General features: G+C 40.8%; 1 protein-coding gene across 2 annotated transcripts in view; it reads right to left on the bottom strand.

Moving 5' to 3' along the window:
• Positions 1–17,995, bottom strand: part of LOC140211589 (sorting nexin-24-like) — a 163,940-nt gene that overhangs the window by 753 nt on the left and 145,192 nt on the right. The window contains exons 4-7 of one of the 2 annotated variants that reach the window (XM_072281469.1): positions 17,082–17,176; positions 9,756–9,788; positions 7,962–8,026; positions 2,006–2,072 (exon numbers count right to left, since the gene is read on the bottom strand). In XM_072281469.1, the coding sequence (XP_072137570.1) occupies positions 2,006–2,072; positions 7,962–8,026; positions 9,756–9,788; positions 17,082–17,176 (260 nt within the window). Of the gene's footprint in view, positions 1–459; positions 2,073–7,961; positions 8,027–9,755; positions 9,789–17,081; positions 17,177–17,995 lie in introns of those variants that run through there. The other variant, XM_072281470.1, reaches the window with a different exon arrangement.

Below are 17,995 nucleotides of genomic sequence, written 5' to 3'. Positions count from 1 at the left end.
TCAGCTTGAACCAGTCTGGCCATTCTCCTTTAATGTCTCTCATTGACAAGGTGATTTCGCCCACGGAACTGCTGCTCACTGGATGCTTTGTTTGTTTTTTGCACCATCCTATATAAACTCTAGAGACTGTTGTTTGTAAAAATCCCAAGAGATCAGCGGTTTCTGAGATACTAAACCACCCCATCCTGCACCAACAATCATTACACAGTCAAGGTCAGTTAGATGACATTTCTTCCCTATTCTGATGCTTGGCCTGAACAGCAAATGGATGTCTTGACCATGTCTGCATTGAGCAGCTGCCACATAATTAGATATTTAAAGTAACAAGTTGTACAGGTGCACCTAATAAAGTGGCCACTGAGTGGAAACAGAAAACAATGAACTTTTAAGTCTCTAGAGCTGATTCGCATGCCCTTGACCAAACTTAATCAAAGTTCGCACTCAAAAAAAATTAATGGAACACAAATCATTCATGTTGTTCAGTGATGATTAAATTTATTATATATAACAATGGATTCTAACAGAAATATTTTACTAATTCATAGAACATAGAACATTTCAGCTAAGTACAGACCCTTGGGTCCATGATGCCATGCTGACCTTTTAACCTACTCTAAGGTCAATCTATCCCTTCCCTCACTTACCCTCCATTTTTTCTATCATCCATGTTGCCATCTAAGAGTTTCTTGAATGGTCCTAATGTATCTATCCTCTACCACCATCCCTGGCAGGGAATTCCACGCACCCACCACACACTCTGAAAGAACCTCCCTTGACGTCCCCCTATACTTTCCTCCAATCACCTTAAAATGATCCTGCCTTGTATTAGCCATTTCTGTCCTGGAAAAAGTCTCTGGCTACCCACTTGATCTATGCCTCTTATCATCTTGTACACCTTGATCAAGTCATCCCTCATCATCCTTCGCTGCAAGGAGAAAAGCCCCAGCTTGCTCAACCTACCTTCAATAGACATGCCCTCTATTCCACACAGCATCCTGGTAAATCTCCTCTGCACCCTCTCTGGAGCTTCCACATCCTTCATATAATGAGATGACCTGAATTGAACACAATATTCCAAGTGTGGTATAACTAGGGTTTTATAGAGCTGCAACAATACCTCGCGATTCTTGAACTCAATCCCCCAGATGATGAAAGTCCACACAGATACACCTTCTTAATAACCCTATCAACTTGTGTGGCAACTTTGAGGGAATCTATGATCATGGACCCCAAGAACCTCCTGTTCCTCCATACTACCAAGAGTCCTGCAATTAACTCTGTTTTCTGCCTTCAAATTTGACCTTTGAAAATGAATCACTTACACTTTTCCGGGTTGAACTCTATCTGCCACTTCTCAGCCCAGCTCTGCATTTTGTTTAAGTCCCATTGCGATTTACAACAACCCCCCACACTACCACAACTCCGTCAACCTTTGGGTCATCTGCAAACTTATTAACCCACCCTTTCTCTTCTCATACAAGTCATTTATAAAAATTCCAAAGAACAGGGATCCCAGAACAGATCCCTGCATTTAATAAGATTACACAGTAATGTGATTTAGTGATAAATATTGCTTTCATTTCCACATAATTAAATGCAACAAACATTCTTACATTGTCTAATTAGAGTTTTTCTTCCCAAACTGGAAAATACATCTAAGCCATAAAACAAAAATATTCTCTACTTAATAATGAAGTAGTACATTTTACTTTAAAATTACACAAAAATGTTTCCACATAGTACTAATTAGTTCCATACTCACAATTTACGTTGAAACATCACACATTCATTTATAATGATTTACACTGAAACTTGCTATATACTCATATAAGTTAATTAAGTGAATAATGTAAAAGTTAAATTTAAATGGTATAATAATTTTAAAATATACTTCCTATCAAGGAAGAACATTGAGAGCGAACAGTTTCTCATAAAAACATATCCACTAACTGTTACTTTTGTGGCTGGATGCTCAGAGATGCCTTTCGTGTAGAATCCACTCTACCTTATTTGAAGGTACGGGTAGTATGTACCATGTAGAACACCTTCAATAACTACGTTTGGGAAGTCATCTAAGGAATCACAAAAAAAAAGACAGGTTTATAGTCTTCAATTACCCTCATATAAGTAGAAACAAAGCAATGCTTGAGCTGTACATTCACTAAGATTGGCGAGATTGAGTGTCAAATATTCCTGGCCATAGCCTGAGTAACTGACTAAATAAGAGTTTTAAGTCACGCTGTCAAAATACAAGTCTGAGATTGTCACGGTGAAGCTGTGGTATCCTAAATTCAAATTTCTGTTATAGTCACAGGTGCAAATACTTGAACCTCATTCTCATTGTGCTAAATGCATTATAGTGACTGAAATCAAAGGAAAAAAATTTAAAGCTGGGTAGATTGCACAGTTGCTACTAAAAGCTGCGTTTGATTCTACTAACCAAGAATAATGAAACTTAAAAAAATAAAAATGAAAAACAAACAATAATATTTATATATAAAAAAACAAAACAGACTTGAAGGGCCAAATGGCCTGATTCTGTTCCTATGTCTTATGGTCTTACGGAATGAATTTGTAGGCATCTGGAAATAAGCCATCCTGTTGATAATACATGCCTATTGACTTTTACGATCACATTTATTATTATGCTTATAACACCATTCTTCATCTTCAGCTTTTTAATGGAAGAGGCAGGTGATGGGTTTGGAAGATGAGTTCCAGCTGCTCTGGACTGAAGTGAAGTAGTGCAAGGGGCAAAGAGTCTTAACCGCAAGCAGAATGGAAATGGTAGATACAAAAATGCTGCCATCTTGAAGGGCAGCAAATTAGTATCTAACGGAGTCACAGTTCCCTCATCAAACCCAGCCATTGAGGTCAGATCGTTAGACAGATCTTCACTCATTTACGATAGTCTTGCTACTTTCTCACTTCAAACAACGATGGCTTGGGTGTAGCTGCAATACGATCTTGCAAACATACAGCACTGTGCAAAAGTCTTAGGCCCATGTATATAGCAAGAGTGCCCAAGGATTTTGTATAGTACTCTAGTAATTTTGATGTACTGCACTGTACTTGGTGTCACACAAAAGAAAAACTAATTTCATGACATGCGAGTGATGATAAACCTGATTCTGATATGGGTCTCTATTGTGGACTGAGAGTAGAAAGGGGAATCATGGTTGGGAAAAGGGGAAGAGAGGGACAGAGAACGAGAAGTACCAGCGAGACATTCTGTAATGATCAATAAACTACCTGCCTGGAATTAAGTGACCTTGCCTGGTGTCTCAGGACTGAGTGTGTCTGTACCTGTGCCACCCACCCCCACCCCCTGGCCTCCACTGTCACCTATACCCCACCCCTCCTGCCGTGGTCCAAACTCGCCATTCAACATTCTTTGCTCCCACCAGTTTGACCGGTACTGCAAGAAACACGGAGACACATTCTGCTGAATACTGCAGGGCTTCTTCGAAAATATGAACTTCCACTGTAGCACCCAGATCTTTGATGGTTTGTTTGGGTTCCAGTGGAAATGCACACACTAGTCAAAAGGATGTTTTATGGTGTGCTCATGCAACTCTCCCAACTAAGCTGCTTTCAGCTTAGGCTTGGTATCACCCGGAACCAGCCGCAGGCACAATAGAACTGTGGTAGTAAGAGCTGGTTGCATTTAACAGAGTAAGCAGGTAGCACATAATTCACAAATTGCCTGAAATTGTGTAGAGTAATAGCTCTTTCAAAATCCTGCATCCATTTAGAGGGTTATCCACTTAGGCATCCGCAATGTTTTTAAAACACCTTTTTTTAAAAAAATAGTTTTTACGGATGAGGAGGTATAATACATCTCTACTTTGAGAAGTTTCAATTAGAGAAATGCTCGGCAGGGGACTACTTTCATTGTAGAAAACTATTTTTCTTTTCAAGAAGAGTCTTCATTTGTTTTTGATAATATCTATGTATTGGAATAGTTTTAATTCTTGTTCATGTTAAGTTTAAACAACATAATTTGCATTTCCAGCTTAGGAAAGAGAATCATACCCTTTCAGGCAGAGAGCTCCTGAACTCTAATACTTTGTGTGGTATTTATTTTCTTCATCACTCCCAAGTCCCTTGACTAATTATTTTTAAATCAAGTACCCCTGGTTTTTGACACCTTAGCTAAAGGGAATATTGTGGAATCTATTGAATCTATTTATATCCCTCTTAACTTTAAGGAGCTCAATTAAGTGTCCCTTAAGCATCCTTGATTTCAAAAAATTCAGCCTTAATTTGTCTAATATTTCCTGGCCCCTGTAATAACTTCTTAAGTGTCTTCTAAACCCACAATAACTAGGCAGATTAGCATAATATAAACTTGATGGGGGGGGGGGAAGAGAGAGAGAGAGAGAGAGAGAGAGAGAGGAAATAATACTTAAATAAACAGAGTGAAGGAAATTATTATTAATGAAGATAAACAAGATAGGTAAGAATTCCACAATATTTAAATACATTTCTTCAGAAATTTAAAAAAAATGGTGTCTTTACCATATGACTAGAGGTGGAGGAGCAGAATTAGGCTATTTGGGCCACTTGAGTTTGCTCTTCCCGTAAATCATGGCTGATTTTGTTTTCCTAATCTAATTCTCCTGCTTTTTCCAGTAACCCGTAACCCCTTTCCCAATCTCTGCCTTAAATACACTCAATGACCTGACCTCCACAGCCCTCTGTGGCAACAAACCCCACAGATTAACCACCATCTTGCTGAAGGAAATCCTCATCTCAGTTTTAAAGGGACGTTCCTTTATTCTAAGGCCGTGCCCTCGGATCCTAGATACTCCTACGAATGGAAGCATCCTCTTCATGTCCACTTTAACCAGGCCTTCCAGTATCAGGTAGGCTTCAATAACATTCCCCCCTCATCCTTCTGAATTCTACTGAGCATAGACCCAGAGATATCAAACACTCCTGGACCCTCTCCAGGGCCATCACATCTTCCCTTGGATGCAGGGCCCAAAATTGCTCACAATATTCCTTTATTCCCACATCTTGACTTCTGTCTGTCAGCCAATCTTCTCTCCATATTAGTGCCTGCCTCTAATTTCCTGGGCTCTTACCATGTTTGCAGTCTCATCCTGTCAAATTCCTTATGGAAATCAAAGTAACATCCTCTGCCTCTCCTTTGCCTAATCAACTTGCAACTTCCTCAAAGGATTCTATCACATTCTTTACTTCATTAGATATTAATGACTGGGTTCAGATTTTTACAAGATTATACCATATGTATTCGAGAGATATGGCTATAAGCAAGCGTAATATAGGGAGCCAATTAAACTTCATTGAGAAATGCCATCTTTGCTAAGAACCGAAGTGATACCAATTTACAATACTGACAATAACAGATGTAAGTTAAGTAGAATTTAGTAATTAAATGGTCAAGAAAGTAATAATGGGTCATTACAAGCACTCTTAAGTTGACTAATTGAGGTAGGCAAGAGAAAACTGTGTGATAATGATCAATGATTACAGACAAACAGCCAACACAACATACAATTGGGGTGAACAGGCTTTTTGTTAACTGGTGTAATACGAAAATATGAAGACTGTCGAAGGTCCAAATCTATATCTGGTTCAGCCTGATGTGAATGAAGACTATGTGCTACAACTTCAGAATCTGCCGCAGATTAAAAGGCCCGGCGTTATTAGAAACATAGAAACATAGAAAATAGGTGCAGGAGTAGGCCATTCGGCCCTTCGAGCCTGCACCGCCATTTATTATGATCATGGCTGATCATCCAACTCAGAACACCGCCCCAGCCTTCCCTCCATACCCCCTGACCCCCGTAGCCACAAGGGCCATATCTAACTCCCTCTTAAATATAGCCAATGAACTGGCCTCAACTGTTTCCTGTGGCAGAGAGTTCCACAGATTCACCACTCTCTGTTTGAAGAAGTTTTTCCTAATCTCGGTCCTGAGGCTTCCCCTCTATCCTCAAACTGTGGCCCCTCGTTCTGGACTTCCCCAACATCGGGAACAATCTTCCTGCATCTAGCCTGTCCAATCCCTTTAGGATCTTATACGTTTCAATCAGATCCCCCCTCAATCTTCTAAATTCCAACGAGTACAAGCCCAGTTCATCCAGTCTTTCTTCATATGAAAGTCCTGCCATCCCAGGAATCAATCTGGTGAACCTTCTTTGTACTCCCTCTATGGCAAGAAGGATGTAGGATGAGGAAGGGAGTGGTGAGGAAACAAAATGTGTCCAGTGGTGAGTCAACATTTTTTGTGGAGGTAATGTCTTGAAAGACGGATGATTAGACCTCTCACAGTTGCAAACAAGCAGAGCATGTAGAATCTACCAAAAAAATGTCAACATTTAACCCATGGTCAAATTTAGCCACTTCACTGTTCACATATTTTCTGCAGTATGGATGTCAAAAACAGCTCAGGTTATTCCCATCCCTTGATTTTTCTTCTGACTTCCTAAAGTGGCCCCAGCATACCAAATCTTTTTAAACGCGGTGGTATAGCAGTTGGAAGTATGTAAACAGCAAATAAAGATAAAAGTTTTAGAAGGACCTTTTTTTATATTTAGCCATTCAGTATCACAAGTTTCAGCTCCACAATGAAATTGTTTTGCAGTCTCTATCCCTCATTAAAATTTTACATAGTATTTTCAAACATATTAAAATGTCACCAGATCAGTAGCCTGCTCTTCTATAAGGAGGATAACCTTAATCAGATGAATTACTTTGAGAACAATGAGGTAGATGTTTGTAAGAGGCTAAGAGAGCTCAAAATGAGTAACAGAGAAAAAGTGATGGGGAGGATGTTATTTAGTTTTTGGTGTCAGATGTACAGCGGGATATGGTCATAAATGGTCCCATACTGTTAAAATATCACAAAACTAGAAACACACTGATATGGCACAACTTCCAGAAAAGCTGGCGAGTAACTAATCTATACTGCAGTAGCAATTTACCAATAGTGAATCAGAAGTACGCTTGAGATCTGGCCCATCGAAAACATTTACCAAACTGGAAATTTATGGGATTTTAATTTTTAATTTTTAAAATAGAGTAGGATGGACAGGTTTACAAATGGTTTTAATTGCTATAAATTATCAGGGAATGCATTTATTTATTTGACTATGACAAGGGCTGTATTTCCCGGTATGAATGCATTGAAATAGTGTATTTTCAGCAGTAAAATCAGCTCGGAGGATTTGCAAACAAAATAAGGATAGGGAAAGAAATGAAGTAAAATGTTTTACAATTTTAAAAACATTACAGAACGATTTCCATAATTACAATCTTACCTCAGTGCTTCAACACTAGTAAGATTTCCGGGTCTTATAATTAATAAAAAAAGAGAGTAAGCTGGTGAATTTCAAAACCACAACAAAGTTGCAGATCAAGGAACTTCTTAAGGATTTCTTCTTCAAATTAAAAGATTGCTTCAGAGAATGATCTATTTGATTTATTGAATAACAATCAATTACAAAAAAGGGAAGAACTAATGTTGATCCCCAGAAAAAAAAGGTCAATTCATGTTGTCCAACAGGAAAAATTAAAATTTCTTAAAGGAATGGAATTGTGATCATGTCCTCCACCTAACAGACTGAAAATAGCTTTTTTTTTGTAGATTGATGTTAAGTTAATGAAATATGTTTCTTCCTTCTCATGCAGTGGGAATATTTTGTTTCAGTAATTGGCTTGTATGATAAAGCCAAATCAAATTTGCTTTATTTCACTTCTCAGTGATGACAAGGCCAGGAATTTTGTCAGAGCTACATAGCAACTTAAGAATATTTGAGGCCAGGTATCCTACTCAACAGCATGGTGGAGCAAGAGAATATCAAAATAATGCTTCTAACCAAAATGTAATCCAGTGGGTTGGTGCAAGACCTCAGCTTCATTTTCACAAAATTTACAGGGTTAACGGCTGAAACAGTAAAGAGCTGTTAACAGATGACAGGCTTGATTACCGGTGGCTGTGGGCAAGATGTATGGATCCCTCAGGAAAAGCAGCACTGGCTGGTGGGATAGTTTGCTAGAAAGGTCAAGGACAAGAATATCAGTATCCTGGAACTGCAAACATTAAGTAGTATACAATATATATCAAATTGTTTTCAAGTCACAATATAATGAACTGTGAAAGGATGAAAAAAATAGTCAGGAACAGATCATTAAAATTCACTATAGTAATTTGGTAAACATGTTCATCTTGTAGTGTTAAGTGTAGGTAACATTTGCCAGATTACAATGGACATTGTAATTATTTTTACAGAAATTAACATATGTTGAATCAACTGGCTCTTTAAAATTAATCCAACAATTAAATTTTCCTTGAAACATCTGCAAAATATTGTCCATTAGGATTCAATTAGACCAAGCTATAAAATTCATCTCTGATTGACAGTGCTTAAAAGCATGGCAGGATTTTGTCTAGTATTGTAATAATCTTTGAATAACTAACTCCATAGAATGGTCAGGGTCAGTACAAATGGTGGCTGATTTTCTTGCACTTGGTTAACAAAGGAGCCAGAGATAATTTCCTACTCATCTCCATCCATCCTTTTTCCTATCCCTGCTGGCCCTTTCAATGTTTATCCAATGGATATTTGCTGGAACCTGATAAGGTGAATAAGAGATTTGTTATAAGAACAATTCTCAAGTTTATAATGAAAATGAAATAGGCAGTTTTTAAATAGATTTAAAAGGATTTGTATATGCCAATAAGTACAGTCTTGAGCGATTCTCAAAAGGGAACATCAAATATATATGAAATAGCACACGAGTTGAATCCAGAATATTACCTCAAAGTAAATATAACCAGTAGGATCAAAGAGCACGTATTGCGGCAGCACAGTAGCATATCAATTAGTGTATGCTAGTACAGCACCAGAGACTCGGGTTCAATCCCGTTGCCGTAAGGAGCTTGTAGGTTTTCCCCGAGATTGTGTAGGTTTCCTCTGGGTGCTCAGGTTTGATCGCATATTCTAAATATATATGGCTTAGTAGGTTAATTGGCCACATGGGAGTAATAGGGCTGTATTGGCTCGTTGGGCCAGTAGGGTCTATTACTGTACTATATATCCTTTTAAAAAAAAACACTTAAAATATTTAAATGTATGAGAAGTATATTTTTTAAAAATGGCAAAACGCCTCCAATAAAGAGGCATAAGTAGCAATAAAATTAAATGCATTAGGAATACTCCAGATGAGATTGGAGAGTGCAAGTGTTCGATGGATGAGTTTCAGAGGACCAGCTGACCTTTTCTTATCCTTGTCAATTTTAAATTCTTTTAACAGCAATCTGGAGTTCAGAGCAAATCTCAGAGAAGGGACATGGATAATACTTGTTTAAATGTGGTTCATGTTTCTTGAACAGTAATTGAATAGAAATGCTTTAAATGATAAAGGCATTCATTGGGAAACCACTTAGACTGCTTTCAAATCCAGGAGGATCACGTTAGACAGATGAGATGTAGTAACTAAAACCCCTGCCCTCCCCGTTCTGTAAGGTCTGAAATGAAGGCTAGTGAAAACCTTACTTTGAGCAAATGTAAGAAAATGAAAAGTCAATGATGCCACATTGCCAAATCTCCAGTAATAACCTAGAGGCAATTCATTAATAATCTATCCATCAAAAGAATTTTGATGTTGATTACCTGTTGATCTAGTGGTCAGCAATACCCCATTATCTTGCCACTAACTGTAAATTCTAAGCCACTCTTTTAGATAGTTTGCATCTCTATACAAACTGACAGAGGACCTACCTGCATTCTTCAGATTCATAGTCTTCAATGGAGCTAAAATTTTTTTAAAAATGACACATTAGTATACTACATTGCATTTGTGCAGAATCTACAGTATATTAGAGATCTTACGTAACATTACATTTCTGTAGGACCACATTTCTATTGGAGCAGAATTAGGTTATTTGGCTCATCGAGCCTGCTCTGCCATTTTATCGTGGCCAATCCATTTCCCTCTCAACCCCATTCCCCTGCTTTCCCCCATATCCCTTCATTGTCTGGCTAATCAAGAATCTATCAATCTCTGCCTTAAATATACCCAATGACTTGGCGTCCACAGCTGCCAGTGAGAATGAATTCCACAGATTCACCACTCTCTGGCTAGAGAAATTCCTCATCATCACCATTCTAAAAGGTCACCCCTCTATTCTGAGGCTATCTCCTCTGGTCTCAGTTTCTCCCACCAAAGCAAACATTCTCTCCAAATCCACTCAACGAGCCCTATCAACTTTCGATAGGCTTCAATGAGATCCCCCCTCATTCTTCTGAATTCCAGTGAGTACAGGCCCTGAGCCACCAAACGCTCCACATATGACAAACTTTTCAATCATAGAATCATTTTCGTGAACCTCCTTTGAACCTTCTCCAATGTCAGCAGATCCTTTCTTAGGTAAAGGGGCCCAAACCTGCTTACAATACTCCAAGTGAGGCCTCACCAGTGCTTTCTAAAGCCTCAACATTACATCCTTGCTTTTATATTTTAGTCCTTTTGAAATGAATGATAACATTGCATTTGCCTTCCTGGCCACCGACTCAACCTACAAATTAACCTTTAGGGAATCCTGCATAAGGGTTCCCAAGTCTCTTTGCACATCAGATTTTTGAATTTTCTCTCCATTTAGAAAATAGTCTGCCCTTTTATTTATTCTGCCAAAGTGCATGGACATACTCTTCCCGACACAGTATTCCACCTGCCACTTCTTTGCCCATTTTCCTATAAGTCCTTCCACAGCTTTTCTCAAAACTACCTGCCCCTCCACCTATCTTTGTATCATCTGCAAATTTGGCCACAAAGCCATCATCCAAGTCATTGACCTGCAAAAATGATCTGACATCTCCAAGTCAGAACACCGTCCTATTGATCACATGTACAAAATTACTGAATTCCATTGAAAACAAGGGATTACAATATTGGGGAGTTCCCACCCCACATTCAAGCTGCTTGAGAATGAGCTATGGCAGCATATGCTACGTTACAGTTCTCACCCATGTTCTTATACACTATGGTATTTTAAATATGCACAAAGATTCCTGTCAATGCACTGCAAGTTTCTGCCTCAATTCTTCAGACTCCGAAAGAGGTGGCCCATTCTCTTCACCCACTGTTGGTTTCTGAACTTTCAGCCAACTACACCTCATGCACTGGAGTTTTAAATTGACAGTGCTTTGGGATTTGGGAGGATTTATGGGTGGGTGGGGACTTTGTAAAAAACCACAGGTAATCTGAAGTTCACAGATCTTCAGTGCCAGGACAGTAGTATTTGAAAAGCTGAATCTGAAGAAGTGGACTGGAAAGGTAATGGGGAAAGATTAAGGGGAAATTATCTAAGGTAAAAAGAGGCACAAGACAAAGAAGGAATCACGTGCCAATTCTTTTTTATTCCTCTAGCAAACGGCTTGCACTGGAAAATTATTTATCCACTGTAAACATTTACTGTTGCCACAGTCAAGCCAGGTGATCTTACGGGATACAATGTATGTTGTTTTAGACATATCCATAAGCAAATCTAGTGGACTTTAATAAGTGATCTAGCAAAAACTAAACAAATGAATTATTTAATTAACTAAGTCAACTCAAATGATTTCAAACTTGTTTGACATAATAGTTAGTATGATAGCACATATTGTTTAGGTGTGCAGGTGCCACATTAATAGAGGGCTATGGTTAAAGCCTAGTAATTCTGAGGTAGGGCCATGTTTGGCACAGCTTTGTGGGCTGAAGGACCTGTATTGTGCTGTATGTTTTCTATGTTTCTATAAGGAGAGGGAAGAATAGGGAGATAAGCTCTCAGAAGAAACTCAGTGCACTCAGGATGTTCACTGAGCAATTCTCCTTCCAGAACCTCAACGACAAATTATGTACGAGTCGTTGGTGCTTCAATAAGTCAGTCCTCAATGAAATATACCAGCCAAGGAAACTTTAATGCAGGGTATTAGCACCACTGATGTTTTGTTTTTGTATGTTTTGGGCTACTTCTAGGCTGGAGCTAGGTATCCATTGTTGCATGAGAGAGGATACTGATGCATTCTGAGTGAATTGAATACACGTCCTGCTCTCTAGCCACAGAGGTGGCAGAATATGCACACTGCTTCACAACAAGGCTTCTACGTGGAATTGTGTGCCATTGTTTATGAGCATTGCATTTTTGCAGGCACCAGAAGCGGTTTCACGCCATCAAGGTCCAGCTGGTGAAGGCCACATGCAGCGCGTCATGAGGGTCTATTTCTACCCCAGACATTCTCTACACCGAACATTCTCTCTCCTCTCCTCTCCTCTCCCATCAGGTAGACGATACAAAAGCTTGAAAGCAAGGACAGCTTCTATCCCACTGTTACCAGACTCTTGAACACACCTATTGTAGAATAAAATAGGACCCTTGGCCTCACAACCTACCTTGACATGACCTTAAAAAAAAATTATGGTTTATCTGCACTGCACTTTTCTGGTAGCTTTTATATTTTATTCTGCATTGCTATTGTTTTAGCTATTATAACTCAATGCACTGTTTATTGATTTAATCTGTATAAATGGTAGGTAAAGTGAACTATTCACTGTACCTCAGTACTTGTGACAATAATAAACCAATATGAAGTTCAAGTTTAATTATCATTGAATCATACATGAATACAGCCAAATGAAAGAGTGTTCCTCCAGGAACGAGGTGCAAACCACAGAACCAAAAATCACACACAGCACAGGGAACATACAGCAGTATATCCTGGCAACAGTTTGTGTTGTGGCTTCCGTTAGTCTTGCAAGACCATGGATCTGCGCCTGGAAAGTCTTGCTTCAGTCTGTGTTAGAGCAGCGTCTGTTGTGGCTGTAGAGGCCCACACGGGAGTGATAGTCTCGGCTGCAGCGACTGCACTTGACGGCGCTGTCCTCCGTTGTTGTCTTGGTGCTGTTTTTCCAATGAGTGCACTTTTCTTCAGCAGCAAGACTCAGCTTCTCTTCTCCTCTTTTTAGACCTCTGCGTAGTTCCAGCCTTCAGCGAGAGCGATCGCTTGTGATGTCCTCCCACCTCTCAACGTTCATGTTCAGTGACTTCATGTCTCTCTTGCAGACAGCTTTGAAATGAAGATGGGGCCGCCCTTGTGCTCTCTTGCCGGAGGCCAGTTTCCCGTACAGCAGGTCTTTTGGGATCCTCCCATCTGACATGCGGTGTACGTGGCCCAGCCAGCATAGACGGCGTTGTTGGAGCAGGGTGAGGAGGCTGGGTATCTGGGCGCAGGCCAAGACCTCATTGTTGGTGACTCAGTCAATACATTTGATGTCCAGGATACGTTTCAGGCTGCGAAGGTGGAAGGAGCTGAGATGCCGCTCTTGTCTGGAGTAGAGGCTCCAGGTATCGCTGCCGTAAAGCAGTGTGCTGAAGACGCAGGCCCTGTAGACTACAACCTTGGTGTGCGTCGTCAGCTTTCTGTTCTCCCAGACTCCCTTTGTCAGCCTGGCGAATGTTGAGGCTGCTCGTCCGATCCGTCTGTTGATCTAGGGGTCCAGCAAGAGGCTGTCCGTGATGGCAGAGCCACGGTATGTAAACTCGTGAACTAACTCCAGCTCGTGGTTGTTGATGGTAATAGCAGGGGGTGCTCAACGCCTTGGCCCAGCACATTGGTCTTCTTCAGGCTGATGGTCAAGCTGAAGTCCTGGCAGGCTCTTGAGAAGCTGTCCATGAGGCGTTGCAGTTGCTCTTCAGAGTGTGTTGCCAGTGCAGCGTCGTCTGCAAACAACATGTCCCTGATGAGTACTTCATCAACCTTGGTTTTTGCCCTCAGCCGGGACAGACTGAACTGCCTCCCGTCCGATCTGGTGTGAGGTAGACACCATCGGTTGATGTTCCAAAGGTGTGCTTCAGCATGACTACGAAGAAGATGCCGAACAGGGTGGGGGGCAAGCACACAGCCCTGCTTCACACTGCTGCGAATGTTGAAGGCCTCCGAAGAAGAGCCGTCAAACTGAACGACACCCTTCATGTCTGTGTGGAATGACTGAACTATCCTGAGGAGCCTCGGGGGACAACCAGTCCTGGTGAGGATTTTGAACAGGTCGTCTCTGCTCACGAGGTTGAAGGCAACAGTTTACAATGCTGTTATTCAATGCTAGTCTGTTGACTCATCTTCATTTAAGCCACCCTGAAAACAAAGGGTGGTACAATTTACCGGCTGGTGATGTGGATCTTGACTCTGATACACAGCTCGCCCATGTGTGGGACGTGTGCCCACACAAAAAGTTACATGCTGAATGCATTTATGCCCAACTACCCCCTATCTTTACCAATCATGGTGCTCCTGGTCTGTGCTGTCCAAATCACTGTTGTATGGCTTGTGGAAAACTGCAGACTTTCCATACAGAATGGTGCAGTGACCATGAGCAGCCGTCGACCCTGGTGATCATCTTGTTTTGTAAGGTTGCCAGTCTGGGTTTCAGCTGTGATGGCTATTCACAATCCATGGTCAGGAGGCTTTTTGATAAACTCAACATTTTAGCACAGCAGACGAAACAGTTCAGGGTTCTAGAAGTCTATTGTTGATTTCTAACTAGTATTAGCTAGCCATCCTCTTGAGAAACAAAACTGCCATGCTCAGAAAGCCTATTGTTAGCTTAAATGAAACTGCAACTTAATCAGAAAAAACAACATTGCCTGTGTTAACTTGAGGCCTCTGCCATCTGACCTGATCAATACAGCTGTGAAAACATCGCATGCAGATGAGGACATCACTAGATGACTGGCAAAAAAAAAGATATGAATATTAGAAGGCAGTAGAAGTGGGTAGAGAAGATAGAGATGAAGATGCAGAGTCCAACCCTTAGCCTCAACCCAAGGAGGAATTCTTCCCAGACCCGTCTTTTTGTGAGATGGGTCCACCTTAATCTCATTGGTATGGCTTTCCTGTTTGTAAGATGAAAGGTGAATGCTTAGCTTTATTTGTCACACGTACATTGCAACATGTCGCAGTGATATGTGTTGATTGCGTCAATGACCAACACAGTCTGAGGATGTGCTGGGGGCAGCCCACAAGTGCTGCCATGGTTCCCGCGCCAACACAGCATCCCCACAATGTACTAACTCTCACCCATATCGTTTTGGAACACGGGAGGACCCCTGAACACTCGAGAGGAAACCCACGGGGCCACAGGGAGAACACACAGGCGAGTCCTGATGAAGGGTCTCGGCTTGAAACGACTGTTTACTCATTTTCCATAGAGGATGCCTGGCCTGCTGAGTTCCTTCAGCATTTGTATGTGTCACTTTGATTTCCAGCATCTGCAGATTTTCTCTTGTTTGTGAATCTAGACCAGGGTTCGAATCCCACCATGGCAAACTCAAATTCTGATTATTAAAAGTTCCGAGGATGGGTCTTTACGTTTTTGATTGTTGTAAAGACCCATCTAGTTCACCAATGTCCTGTTGGGGAGTATATTTACCATCTTTACTTTGTCTGGCCTACATGTAGCAGTGAAGTTGACTGTTAGCTGCCCTGTGAAATTGCCTCGCAAACCATTCAGTAATGAAGTTTTAAGCCACCAGAAAGCCCAAGGAAATAAAAGCTGACAGATCACCTGGAATTGACCTAAGCATTCAAATGACAATGGCAGAAACTGCCCGATTTAAGTGCAGCACCGAATTGGAAAGGTCGGGGACGGGCTGAGTTGAGGCTTCGGGGCCTGGGACTGAGAGTATTCTGAAGTGGCAGGCCTGGGTCTGAAAGCGAGCAACGACCCAAGGGTTGGCTTCCTGACTGTGAACTCACTGTTGTGAAGTTCAGTTCTGAATGTTATTTGCTTACTTTTCCTGTTTGTATGATTTGTTGTACGACTTTCTGCACATTGGATGTTTGACAGTCTTTTTCTCAAATGGGTTTCATCGATTGGATTTCTTTGTTTGCGGCACCCTGCAAGGAGGCAAATCTCGAGGTTGTGTATAGTATATGTACTTGGGTAATAAATGTGACTTGAATTTTGCAATTTAAATACCAGATCAGACTGCAAGGCCCACATTCCTTGAATGAATAAACAAAAGGGTGTTGTGGAGAATCTTGGGGGGGGAATAAAAAGGGATGATTGAAGGATTAGTGCAAATGGGTTCCTGATAATCAGCATGGACTCATGGACCAAGGTGTGTTTCCATTTAACACAGAACAATAGAGCACAGTGCAGGCCTTTCAGTCCACAATATTGTGCCGACCTTTAAAACCTACTTTAAGATCAATTTAACACTCCTTCCTACATAGCCTTCCATTTTTCTTTCATACATGCGCCTATCTAAGCCTATCTAAGAGTCCCTTAAATGCCCCTAACACATCGGCCTCTACCAGCACCCCCTGGCATCCGTTTCATACACCTACTATTTTGAAAAACACTACCACTGACATTCCCCCTATACTTTCTTCAAATCATCTTAAAGTAACTCCCTCAAGTATTAGCCATTTCTATCCCGTGATAGAAGAACCGACTGCCTCTTATTATCTTATACACATTTATCAATTCACTTCTCATCCTCCTTCGCTCCAAAGAGAAAGGCCCTGCTCGCTCAACCTTTCCTCCTAAGACATGCTCTCTAATCCAGAGAGCATCCTGGTAAATCTCTGCACTCTCTCGAAAGCTTCTGCATCCTTCCGGTAATGAGGCCGGACACAATACTCCAGAGTTTCGTAGAGCTGCAACATGACCTTGTGGCTCTTAAACACAATTCAAAGTTGAAATAGATTCCAATTGAAACATTAATAACATATACTTAAAATATATTTGTGACAGAAATTCAACAAGGACATGCCAATTCAATAAATTAAAATAATTACCAATCCAGCCAGCTGACCCCATTTAAATAAGTTGAGGAACCAAATATGCTGATACAGCAAAATGCTGAGGACAAATATCAGCACATCGAACTTCCTACGCCACTGCTCAGCATGACTGAGCTTCTGCTGAGCCGAGCAGTGGAGTAGGAAGTCTGATGTGCTGATATTTGTCCTCAGCACCTTGCTGACTTCTACACTGCAATTAACTAAAGAACATCTTACCCATGCTGTTACAAATAGTCATTTTAAAGTAAGTCTTCAACTTACCCACAACTTTCAATTTTTGGCAGAGAAGGAAGATGACGAATATTCAGGAAATCCAAGAATATCTTGGGCAGTTCTTCATTTTCAATCAGAATTGTCTGTAAAAAGATGTACAAATTAACAACATACTGAAGTAGATCTACATCTACTAGTAGAATGTGTATGAAAACTTGGTTGTCGTTGAGTGCCATTGACTCATGGCAACACTATGGATAGTGTGGTCGTCCACAGGGTTTTCCTGGCATGATAGAGAAGTAGATTGCCAGGCCTTTCTTCCGCACAGATACTGCTGCTGCCTAGGTTGGGAACTGGCTGGATTCGAACTCAAGGCCATCCGCCTCGAAGCCCAGTGCTGATGCCGCTGCACCACTGGTGTTGATTTATTATGTGTATCAAGATACAAAGAAAAGTGTGCCATTTTACGGAAGTGATCTGGCCAAATAGAAGAAAAAGAATTTGAAATGCATGATGTTTAAAACAAAGTAACTGATCCATAGAATAGTTTATATAATTCATTCTTGAGGTGCGGACTTTATTAGCAAAGCAGGCACTTTGGCTTATCCCTGACTGCCCTAAGGTAGTCGTGACAGGTCATTGTGTGAGCTGGAGCACCCTGGATACATTTGAAGAGCAATGCATCAACAGTCTTGTGCTTCCTGAGAGAGACCACTGTAGTTGACATTACCAGGGCTGTATTTGGAGGGGAAGCCACTTAGGAATACTGGATACAGTGGGCTTACTGACTGGGCAAACAAATGATCCAACTCAGGAGTCTGAACTCAATAATGAGTTGCAATGCCTATGCTTAACAAACATTATGGATGAACTGAGAATGGAGTTATATATAGGACCTATTAGCTTTTATGTACTGGTTTCTAAACTCAGATGGTTCACTGAGAGATCTATCACTGTGCCTT

Source organism: Mobula birostris, chromosome 17 (genome assembly GCF_030028105.1).
Source record: "Mobula birostris isolate sMobBir1 chromosome 17, sMobBir1.hap1, whole genome shotgun sequence".
Taxonomy (NCBI): Eukaryota; Metazoa; Chordata; class Chondrichthyes; order Myliobatiformes; family Myliobatidae; genus Mobula; species Mobula birostris.
The sequence above is the reverse complement of the archived record's forward strand: the minus strand, read 5'-3'. Positions and strand labels throughout refer to the sequence as shown.